This window comes from Adiantum capillus-veneris, chromosome 20 (genome assembly GCF_014529385.1).
Source record: "Adiantum capillus-veneris isolate H3 chromosome 20, ASM1452938v2, whole genome shotgun sequence".
Taxonomy (NCBI): Eukaryota; Viridiplantae; Streptophyta; class Polypodiopsida; order Polypodiales; family Pteridaceae; genus Adiantum; species Adiantum capillus-veneris.
The window spans coordinates 41707325-41719248 of NC_140950.1; the positions used below are offsets into that span (position 1 = coordinate 41707325).

Below are 11924 nucleotides of genomic sequence, written 5' to 3' on the forward strand. Positions count from 1 at the left end.
TACTAATGTTAGACAAGGGGAACTAGAACCTAGGAGTCCACCTCCCAACCACCCACTATATAGCATGGCTTCTAGCCCTTTGCCCTAGTTGGACTCCCTTTCCAAACTACCTAGCCCGGCCTTGCCCTTGTCCTGACAACTAGGTCTTTTTCTTGACATAATCGCATTGCTTATATTAGTAGATGCAAAAAGTCTATATTATGCTAAGTCCATGAGAAACATAAATTGATGTTCAGAAAGAAAAGGAGACTTGACAGTTTATGACTTTTAAATTTACATTTTTCAATAATGCATATAGATCTTTCTATGCAATGAGCAACACTAACAAGATTATTTCTCTTTGCAACTCAATAAGAATTTTAAAGATGTGATGAAACGTTGAGAAGGAAAACCATATGTTAGAGTTAAAATTAAATACCACAATTGTCAAGATTATGTCAAACACAATATAGACATCCAAATGAAAGATCTTATTCAACTACCTTTTTTCATTTGTATATTGTGTGTGTGTGTGTGTGAGAGAGAGAGAGAGAGAGAGAGAGAGAGAGAGAGAGTTTTAGCACAAGAAAAATAAAAGATTTATAAGCGAGTTTTATTTGAGTTAAATGTGGTCTACGATACAATATTCTCATTTTGAAGTTGGCTATACCATGTTCAAAAATTAAACTTATAGGAAGACACTCTGCAAACATTGATCATGAAAAGTATAGAGTGATATGATCATTCTTGAAAACCCTATTTTATCATGTGAAAAGCTAAGATTGTCTTATATCTCTAATTTTTCCAAATGCAAGGCAAAGAATTTTTGTGTCAAAAAATGACATAATATCGTATATTTCTATATGGAAATTGTACATTTCCATGTAGAAAACATACCTTTCCATGTAGAAAACATATATTTTACATAAAAATGATAAACTATTTTTTGGTTACATTGATTTCCATAATGGAGGGCAAAAAATTTCCATTTGAAAAAAAAAAATTGTGTACATTTCCATGTGGAAATGAAGTTTTTTTAACTTAGAAAACTGTTTTGGAAAGTGAAAAAATTTTTCATATTGAAAAATTACATTTCTAGTTAGAATATGTATGACCATAAGGATATTTTTTTTTCCAAATGGAATAAATATATATTCTCAAAAGGTAATAACTTTTTTTACCTAAAGTGTATTACACGATGGACTAAATTTTCTCTCATGAGAATGATGAAGAAATATTTTTTCCACATAAAAGTTTCACCAAGAAAAATGTTACAAAGTTCCTCTTTACAAAATTAAAAAAGGGAACTTTATATAAAATGATGTTTTTCGAACACTCCAACTAACGCTAGTTAACTAACACTGGGAATCTATTACATGCTTTTTGGCGCTCAAAATAAATGCGAGAATGACCAGGGATGGGAGTAGCTGGCTGCTGGAGTTCCTCGTGACTGCTCGACCAGAGAGCTTGAAGGTGCGGTGCCATAACTGCGCCCCTGATCACTTACAGCCTTGCAGAAGTTGCAGGACCCGACTCTGCAACACTTGCTGGCAAGAGTGAGAAAATTGAGACAACACCCCGTGTGTGTGTGAGTTTCTTTTTGAGCAGCGCTGGTAAAGAGTACCGAGGGAGATTCAGGCAGCTACATTCTCTCTCTCTCTCATGAAACTCCTGCACATCTCGCTCTGATCTCTCTCTCTCTCTCTCTCTCTCTCTCTCTCTCTGATGGCTTGCGATCACCACCTCCTCAAGCGAGTGCTCTCAAACCCATGCTCACAGCCCAGCTGCTGGATGGCTATGGTGTTAGTTGTTGGCTCCCCATCCAACAGCTAACACCATCCCCATGCCGTTCGTCGACTACCGGCCTTGATCTATGTTGCTATCGGGTAAATCCCCCCATGGTACCGCCCTTCGCCCTCACGTCCTGTAGGTGTCGTCCATACATATCCGAGCTGGTTGGCCCTTGCCTTGTAGCCTTCGCCTTGTAGTTGTCTTCGACAGACAAACTCCTGCTCACGATCTTCACCTGCATTATTGTTCTTTGTCAACCCAGATAGCGGCGCTCGTTTCTATCTCTTCTCTGTAGCTCCCTAATCTCTGCCAACATGTTAAAAACACCTGTGAAGACAATTTGAGCCATGTCACTATTAGAATATCAACAGTTGAAAAAATGCATCAAGGAGTGGATGATTTACATAGTTGTTATTAACAGTAGCAATATGATCAGCTTTCATTTCAGCCATGCAGGTTTTATTAATAGCAGCATTTCTCATCAACTTCCATTTCAAGTATGCAGTTCTGATAGCCTTAATAGCCATTATCTATACTATGTGACTCTGCCACAAGAAGTTTCTGACATTTTCCCATGTCCGAAAGGAGCTCTTTTCTCCATATCTTTCCCTATAGTGATAAGCATCATGATATGCTGCAAAGGAAGGACCACATGCCTAGCTAGATGCGGTTGGGAACAGGGCAGTGTTGTTGCAACATGTAATGCGGGAATGACCGAGGGATTTTTTTAAATAATTCTTGTGGCATAGTGTGCATTGTTGGGTTAATCTCAGCTGCACTATCTAAATATAATGTGACTTTGTAATGTGCAGCGACAGGTTAATGTCATGAATCTGAGCTGCACCCTCCAACTCTCCGTCCCCACATTCAGGGGTAGTTGACAAGACTGGTAAACAACATTGGCAACCATTCTCTGCACCTTCTTTGTCCTCATTGCCGTCATCTTCATCAACATAGACCTTATGGGCTTTATCCCTAGTCTCTGCCTCTTTCATGACACCCATCGGAGCTGTACCCTGCAACTCGGCTTGCCCAATTTCTTTCCTTTCTATGATGTGTGACCCTGTGTGCATTGATGGGTTGCTGTCATCAATCTGAGCTGCACCCTCCAACTCTCCCTCTCCAGCTTCGGGGCTAGTTGATAAGACTGGACCGTTACATATGCAGTCATTCTCCACGCCTTCTACGTTGCCATGATCATCAATATAGACCTTGATATGGGCTTTATCTGTAGGATATGACTCTTTGATGCCATCAATCTGATCAGCTTCTTTGCTCTCCATACTATGTGACTCTCTATGCATTGATGTGTTGTTGCCATTAATCTGAGATGCACTCCCCAACTCTACTTCTGGCCCAGCTTCTTTGCTGCTAAGAGCAGGATAACCCTCCTTCGCTACTGTCTTGTTAACATAGTTATCCATTACAATGTGAGATGCTATTGAAAAAGAGTACATCAGTATTCCGAATATGATTGCAGGAATGTACCACCTACATGGAAAACCCTTCAATTTATCTGGGGTGGATATGGATAAAAACGCAGGACACATACTCGACCAACGCAAATGTGGCGGTCCAACCAAACTCAATAGAAAGACTCCTGCGTACAAGCATAGATGTGCAGAAGATACAAGTAGCAGACGGTACCAATAGACGGCCTTTCCCAGTTCATCTTTAACCCTTGAATCGTTTGTTAAAGGTTGCAGGGGTCCTATTTTGGCACTTAGGTAGCCCAGAGCAGCACAGTGAAGAAGCCTTTTCCCATTGCAATATGTTGTCAATGCATTGGATGCTGAGGGTCCTCTCCTCCTTAAGAGGATCATGAACAAAATGAAGTAGAAGCTGAGCTCCAGGGTTACATATGCAGCGATGGGATATCCGTTATTATATCCCCAAAGCATTTGCACTGTGTATATCCAACATTGCAAGAAAAGAGCGGAAGTGGTGAAGACACCTGCAAAATCAGGCCACTCTTATGTAAGCCCACGTCGGAGAGGAGCTCTTCTGTCCATATATTTCCCTATGCTCAACATCATGATCTCCTTCTCAGGTGGGTCCACATGCCTAACTAGGTGCGTTGGGGGCAGGCAAATGCTGGCCCCCAGCTCCCTTGCCCCCTGCAACATGTCAGAAAGGAGCTCTTTTGTCCATATCTTTCCCGATGCTTAGGCTATGGTCACACAAGGCTTAGTTATCAGTTATAGATAACTATGCCAACTATGCCTAGACATAGCATTAAATGAATAACTAAGCCTCTTGCATGGTCACGCAAGGCTTAGTTATTCATTGATCCTCCCAATTAAGCCTTGAACTTCACAACTATGCCAAAACTGGCATAGTTACAAAGGGTGAGCATAGTTATTCATTTAATGCTCCTTTCTGGGTGTGACCAAGAATGAGGCTTAGTTATTTGAACACTTAGTTATTTGTTCAAATAACTGATATCGCGTGACCATAGCCTTAACACCATGATCTCTTGCTCAGAAGGAGACACATGCGGTTGGGGGCAAGGAAGTGCCTGCCACCTCTCCTGCCCCGACTGTACTAGCTAGGCATGCGATCCCTGCCTTGCAGCAGATCATGATGTTGTCGCAATCTGTAATGTGGGCTTATAGTGGGAATTTGTCTCATACTTCTTGTGAATATTATAGTGTTTGGGGTTATTGGGCTATGTATCTCATTATTGGCAATTTGGCACGCATTGTCCAATTACGTTGGTATGGCAACCGCGTTCCTATTGAAAGAACAATATGCATGCAGTAAAAGACGTGCAATCACCTGATATGATGAAGCCCACCACCTTCACCCACCAACTGGGCGGCATATTCTGTGTTTTGGCATATGACACCGCTAAGACAGCTAATCCACCATTAACTGACCCCGAGAGGAATGATGCCAAGATGGATACCAGGAGAGTCGTTGGGGGCCGACCCTGGGTTTTCCTGTAGTAGAGGACAAACACCACAAATTGTAATGTGAGCTGCGGGCCTGTCTCTAAGGAAACAGACAGAATGCTGTAGAGAGTATTCTGGTCATCTGCTTTGAGGTTGCCAAGCCTGAAAAAGAACAATGGCAGGAAAAGTGGGCAAGCAAGACTTTGACTTTTGCAGAATTTCATTCAGCTGCTGTTGGTTGTCTGTGTGTGTGTGTGTGTGTGTGTGGTGCCGGAAAAGAATTGGGGGGGCGAGGGGTTTAAGTAGCAGGACCAGAAGGTTGGAAATAGTACCCTTTCCAAGACCAAGTCCTCCATAATGCCTGCACAAGCCTGCTTAATTGCATCAATGGGAACAGATAAGCTGCTTTCAATGGCTGGTCTTCCTTCTTGAGCTCCAGTTTAAAGATGACAGCATTGGTGATGTGGGCGATGGCCATGACTGTGAGCAACCCAATGAAGATGCCAATCCAAGAGGGGTGGACTTCCACCATGTGATGGTACTCATGGGCAGTGGCAATGTTGCTTGCGAAATCAATCAAATATGTGACTGCAGAGAAGACGATGGCCAACAAAGCCTGGAGGTCCTCGAAGGGAGAAGCTGAGGGAATCAGGGTCTCCTCCATCGGTAAATAGTTATGCACGCAACAATATTGAAAGCGTTATTGTGTATCCCCCATTTCATTATTTCAAGTATGCCCCTGTTTCATTGCAGGTAGCAAGACAAGCGTGCGTTTCACAAAGAACACCTCGTATATATACTTAAAAGTCAACACTTAAAGAACATTTTTTCAAACAAAAGGGAGGAGAGAGAAAGAGAGACGTAAGAACAATCTACAGAGACCTTAAAATTCTAAGGTCAAGTCTTCATCAACAATTGAATACATGTAGGGAGGAGATGAGAGAGAGGAAGAAAAAAAAAAATGATAAAGAAGAAGAAGAAGAAGACCTCACAATCATGAGTATGGAAACAAGGTGACGAGACACGAAGGACACGAAGGCGTGCTAAGTTAAGGGGAGAATGAGGATTGTGGAGAGTAAGTCTCAATGAATGTTTTTTTAATTATAAAAGAGTACTCACAATCAAACTCTAAACTAGTGAGCAATAATGGACCAAGCTAGGCCGACTAGATCCAACCAACGAGTCAGTGCCATGAACCACCATAGACCGGCATCATGTTGCACAGGATCTGTCCACGGAGCAAAAGTAGGGAAGACCAAAGCCGGATGCACCATCCAGTAGAACCAAAATAGATCTGATACCATCACATCGACCCTGGATAAACGGGGTTGCCACCATGCACCAAGCCCTGCCACCACCAGATGCATATCCCTAATCCTCAAGGGACAAAATCACACCATTGCTTGCACATGAACAACTAACAGTGACCACCTTTGCCTCTCGCAAGGGAGAAGGGAGGGAGGTCGCCCCAGAGGCCAAAAATAAGGGAGGCAAGCAAGCACGAGGGTCGGACATGCAAGGGGTGAGGCAATCGGTGATCCCCCCTCGGGACACAAACGTGCCTCGATGGCAACTCCCCACCCTTGCAGGCCGAGGACCACATCCGATCGAGTACGCCAAATCATTTGTCAAAGAGAGTGCCAAATCATTTTTTCTTGATCGAGATAATTTTAAAGTAAATCTATACATATATAATGGAGCTTAAATTTTCCAAGCAACAAGAGGCCTCCCACATGTCATCCACCGCAACTTGCACAACCGTCCACGTTTGGAACTCCATGAAATAACTCCAATTCGACGACCTAGGCGCTTGAAGGTCTCAGACCAATCTCGACATACAACAGCTACTTGTATGTGTGTTCATGTTCATGTTGTGTGTATGTGGTGTGTTCATGTGTTAGTGTTAGTGTTAGTGTTAGTGTGTGTGTGTGTGTGTGTGTGTGTGTGTGTGTGTGTGTGTGAGAGAGAGAGAGAGAGAGAGAGAGAGAGAGAGAGAGAGAGAAGCAATGCGATTGGCCACTGGCTATGTGTGTGTATGAGACTTGAATCTTAACCTACAATGCGATTGTGAGAGAGTCCAATCTAGCTAAGCTAGCTCGTGTGCGCACCCAAGGCTGTGTGTGTGTGTGTGTGAGAGAGAGAGAGAGAGAGAGAGAGAGAGAGATAGATAGATAGATAGATAGTTCTATTATCGTCCTGGGAGGTCAAATATGACCTATGGGACCAAATGAACATGTCACGTGGTGTTAGTGGAGTTCATAAGTGACTCTCGATGCTCAAAAATGGCTGAAATGAGCGTCGCAATAGAGAGTCCACATCGTGGTTGGGAGAGGAAGGTATGTAGGGAGAGCTCATGGCTGAATATATGGGGAAAAGAGGACCTAATGTGGTCAAAAGCTGAGCACTCAAGTAGTGTGTGGTACTCACTCTCTCGCACTTGACGAGGGCATAAGGTGCAAAGTCGATGACACTCCTCGCCAGTGCCCCAATGTCCTGTCTCGCAGCGTAGAGAATGGAAGCTAAGACGAATGGAGGCAATGGTGCGGATCGCACTCAACGGGATGGGCTCAAGGATGTAGGAATGGGTTCGGTTACCTCGGTCTGAGAAGAAGAGAGATTTGTAGTTTGGGGCAACGTGTGTGGTGTAATGGCTGAAGCGAGAACCTCCGGATTTCTCCCAAGCCATGATACATTGGCGTTGTAAGAAGGCCTCATTAACTTGGGAGTCGATCGACGCATCCTTGACCAAGTGACATGCATCCCATCTTCCAAACCATTTCTTGATATCAAGCATCCACCCCGAACTTAGTATTTTGCTCTTGCATGTCTTTTGAACCTTTTGGCTTTCTTCATATGCGATTCTAGGAAGTCGATGCAAAGGGCTACGTTGTGTCTTACGCATGTACTCCACAACCCTTTCCATGCCCAAGACCTCAATGGGAAGCGATCCGGACTCAAGAAGTAAGAGCATGTAGGGTGTTTGTGTCTTGACTTGGAGAAAGTTGGTGAGAAAACGTTTTTGGACATTCTCAAACTCTTTCCAAGTAGACTTCCCGATGCTTCCACCCCACACCTCCACTCCATAAAGAAGCACCGGTGTCACCAATGTGTCAAAGAGGTACTTTTTGAGAGCCCAACACCTGATCTCTCCTGCATTGCACATGTTCTCAAATGCATAATAAGCCCTCTTTCCGGCTTCCAAGCGACGCATTGCACAATCCTTCCATTTATGATTGGATGGAACCTCAAGGCCAAGGTACTTGAAGTGATCTACCACTTCAAGTTTCTCATTGTTGTATACAATGCATGTATTTTCGTCATTGAGGGTCTTTACAAGCATAACCTTGGTTTTGGATCCATTCACGATCAGCCCACTATGTAGGCAAAAGCGTTCCAAGATACTCATAAGCTTTTGTGCATCTTCTAAGGTATGTGCCAAGAGCACTACATCATCGGCATAAAGCAAAAGCATGATCACCGCATTTTCGATCTTAACCTCTTCTATGCCTTCTTGCTGCATAAAATCAAGAACCATGCATTCCAATTCATCAATGAGTAGCCCAAAGAGGGTTGGGGAAAGTGGGCATCCTTGTTTGACACCAATAGTGCTTGCAAAAAATTCTGAAATTCCATCTCCCATACGTAATCGACATATCACTTTTTGGTAGATGCGAAATACTGCATGCATAAATTCTCTCGGCACTTGAAGGCTTTGCATACGTCTCCAAAGATTTCCTCGCGGTACCATGTCAAAAGCTTTCTTGAAATCCACAAAGCAACAATACAACTTTTTTCCTTTCAATCGAGACGCTTCCATAAGAACTCGAAGAGTGACAAGGTGATCAATAGTGCTATGATGCTTTCGAAAACCTGCTTGGCCAAGCGCACGTTTGCCATTCTTTTCAGCCCATTCACTTATCTTCATCTCCATGATACATCCAAATAACTTTGCCATCAAAGAACCAACCATTATAGTGCGATAGTTGTTCACATTGTTTACATCTCCTCCTTTGTGCAAAGGTTTGATCCAATTTGCACTCCAATCATGAAGCATGCCATACTGAAGTGCAAGGTTAAACATATCGCATATCCAATATCGTGTTTTCTTGCTTGTCCATTTAATCATTTCAGCCTTGACACCTTGAAGGTCACCTACCTTGCGAGTAGCAAGTTTCTCAAGCGCGCGGCATACATCTTCAATGGTAAAGAAGGGAGACATAAATGGAAGGGAGCTACAACCCTCCATCTTATCAACATTGGGTTGCTCATAGAGGTTCTTACAATGCATATACATATCCTCAAGAGTCAAGTCACCAAAGCTCTCAACGCGCTTGCCTTTTAGATTTTGCCAAAACTTGCCACATGCATGTGCTTTCTCTTGTGCTAAAAGAAGTTGTTTTTCGACTTCCCACCTTCTCCTCTTCTTTTGAACAAGTGCTTTGTATGTGTGTGAACATTCCAAGTAAACTTCCTTGTCTTTGATTGCATCCAATCTTAGCAAGTGTTTTCGGGCTTGACTACATTCCATGTCAAACCATTTCTTCTTGGTGCCACCCTTCTTAAACCTTTTGCAAGACATGTGTTTCACCGAAAAGCATTCCTTCGCACAAGAGAAAATTACTTCTTTGAAAACTTTCCACTTGCATTCTAATGTTGGGCTCTCTTGATGCTCTATCACGCTTAACATTTGGTCCACCATATCACCATATATAAGTGCTCGTTTGAAGTCTAGACGTAGGTAAAAATGATTCACATCATGATTGGAGGCTACATGCTCGGGCCGTTTACCACACTTGAGGTCAATACATAACATCCTATGATCCGATTCCGGATTCCATTCACCAAGTGTAAAGCTTTGTATGCAATCTAAAGTGGCTTCTGAGAACAACATATAGTCAATCACGCTAGCACCATTGTGCTTTCTACATGTAAAGTCATTGGTGCCTTGCCATAGAGATACACCATTTGCAATGAGCATTCCGGTACTATTGCACATATGTAGAAGTGACTTTCCATAGTGATCCACTTCTTTTGCATCATTAGAACTTCGATTATACATGTATGAGTCATCTACTCTTCTTGAGACATGCGGCATGTCGACTTGTTGTGTGTCGTGTTGTAACATATTTGTGCGAGCATTCATGTCTCCAAAAACAATGACTTCACCTTGATCCTTGTAATGAGCAATGTCTTCCTCTAGTTCAACAAAGGGCTGATCTCTATCCATATTCAGCGAGCATAAAAGTTGGAGTCATAGTGAGGAATGTAGCAACCGGCCACAAACATGACTTGACCATTTGGTGGGCTGATTTTCAGCCATAAGTAGCGTTTATACTTATCTTCTTTGACAATGGAAACATCTTTCAAACCCTTTTTGGTCATACATGCTACGCCTCCTTGGCCTCTTCGTTGCTTTGCATTTTTGGCCCACATCAAAGAATGCACATCGTATTTGTCAAATCCAAGAATTCGTTGCACATCATGCTCCCATGTTTCGACAAGAAGTATCACATCGGAGTCATTGGTAAGCTCATCAATGCCAATTCCCGCATTCCATGGATACCCGTTACAATTCCAAAAGCTTATTCGCAAGCGTGAGTTGGTCTCATAGATCATGTGTCCCTATTTGTTGGGTGGACTTGCATCCTCCTCAAGTGGCTTTTCTTCTTGAGATGATACCTTAACCTTCTTGCTTCTTTCCTCGTATGCTTTGCGACGTACATTTTGTTGCATAAGAGTGCGATCCTCATATACATTACAACCCGTTCCTTTGAGGTAGATCCAACCATTGTCAAGGATGATCTTTCTCTTTACCTCATCAGCCATGGTACATACAATAGGTCTTTCTCCCGAGCGAGGGACTCCTTGTTTTCCAACTCGATGTGCACCATAAGCCATGATTCCTGACATGCCAAAGTGTGTAGCAAAAAACTCTTCAATAGCAACCGCAAGAGATTGGGGTGTTTCCATGCTTTCCTCCTTGATTCCACGAATGATGATGTTCTTTGAGCGTTTTTGTCGTTCTTGCAATTCTTGAGTGTCCACATTCTCTACATTCTTTGCTTGGATAACGGCTTGCGTGATAGGAGATGTAGAAACCACATTATCCTTACATATATCAGCCCATGATTTGGATGCATTTCTCATCTCACATACATCATGTCGTATTGTATCTATCGTTTCCTCTTTCAATACATGATCACTCTCAACTTTGCTCAAGCGCTCTTTCACTACATTCATGTCAACAAGAGAGCGTTTACATTCTTGAACTTCATTCTCAAGATGCATCAAGCGTGTTGTTTGCATTTCAAGAACCTTCTTGAGGTGCTCATTCTCCACAACGAGAACTCTTAAAGTACCATTCTCCATTGCAAGTGCCCGCAACTCTTCACCTTGCTTGTTGACGGTTTCCTGTAACGAGATCAAGTAAGCCATGATCATTGCTTCCGTTGTTGTAGACGATGTGGTTGGATTAGCATCCAAATTCCTTGGAGATTTTGCATCATTCTCCATGGCGAGTGTGGCTTTTCCACCCTTGCGAGTTTTGTCTGACATTGCTTCAAGTCGGCAACAAAAACGCAAAGTTTTGACAGTTTTTTCAGTTCTGAGATGCTGTTACAGCAAAGCCTTCCATTACACGGAAAAATTTTGTCTTTACATCAATGCGTAGAGGGCTTCGTGCTCTTCGATTGAGGCTACAGATCACCTAAATCGGAGTTCGGATGAGCAAGTTATGGTCAAAAGAGTGAACTGCTGTCTACTAGGTCAAAAAACGGCAGAGAGAGAGAGAGAGAGAGAGGGAGAGAGAGAGAGAGAGAGAGAGAGAGAGAGAGAGAGAGAGAGAGACTCTTACTAAGTGGCGAGAGAGAATGAGAGGGTATGTCGTGATTTAGTGGAGAGAGAGAGAGAGAGAGAGACACACACACACACACACAGAGTGTAGTTGGTCACATAGCCAATCACGAACAAAGGCGAGTGAGCCCAAGTTGACGAATTCAAGAGAAAATCTAGGACGGGTGGCGAGAAATTGCAAGTTAACAACGACAGAAGGCGGAGTAAACTGTTGACATTGTTTAAAGGTTTTTGCGCTAAATTTCTCTGAACCTTGTAGGTGTTCTCAACTTAAAATAATTAGAATCTAAAGGTAAATTTCAAAATTTGTGGGTGGGATTACACTAGACCTAGGTTTTCCCCTATTAATTTCATAGGCATTCTCGCCTTCAAATTAGAATTTAGAGGTAAATCTCAAAATTGTAGGTG

At 42.8% G+C, this 11924-nt stretch overlaps 1 protein-coding gene across 1 annotated transcript; it reads right to left on the reverse strand.

The window, feature by feature from the left end:
* Positions 1-1873: 1873 nt before the first annotated feature.
* On the reverse strand, positions 1874-5396 carry LOC147432420 (uncharacterized). The gene is made up of 3 exons (XM_086491581.1): positions 4997-5396; positions 4549-4826; positions 1874-3724 (listed from the first exon to the last, which is right to left on the reverse strand). Exons 1-3 carry the CDS (start codon positions 5326-5328, stop codon positions 2553-2555), a joined length of 1782 nt encoding a protein of 593 aa, XP_086347707.1. The 5' UTR covers positions 5329-5396; the 3' UTR covers positions 1874-2552.
* Between the last annotated feature and the right edge of the window lie 6528 nt (positions 5397-11924).

Bases quoted from the DNA above. Each gene is read 5' to 3' on its own strand.
- LOC147432420 (XM_086491581.1), bottom strand. From the start codon at position 5,328: ATGGAGGAGACCCTGATTCCCTCAGCTTCTCCCTTCGAGGACCTCCAG. The intron at 4,827-4,996 runs GTACTATTTCCA...GTTCTTTTTCAG, and splicing joins AGGACTTGGTCTTGGAAAGG to GCTTGGCAACCTCAAAGCAG. The intron at 3,725-4,548 runs GTGATTGCACGT...CTGATTTTGCAG, and splicing joins GGTGGGCTTCATCATATCAG to GTGTCTTCACCACTTCCGCT.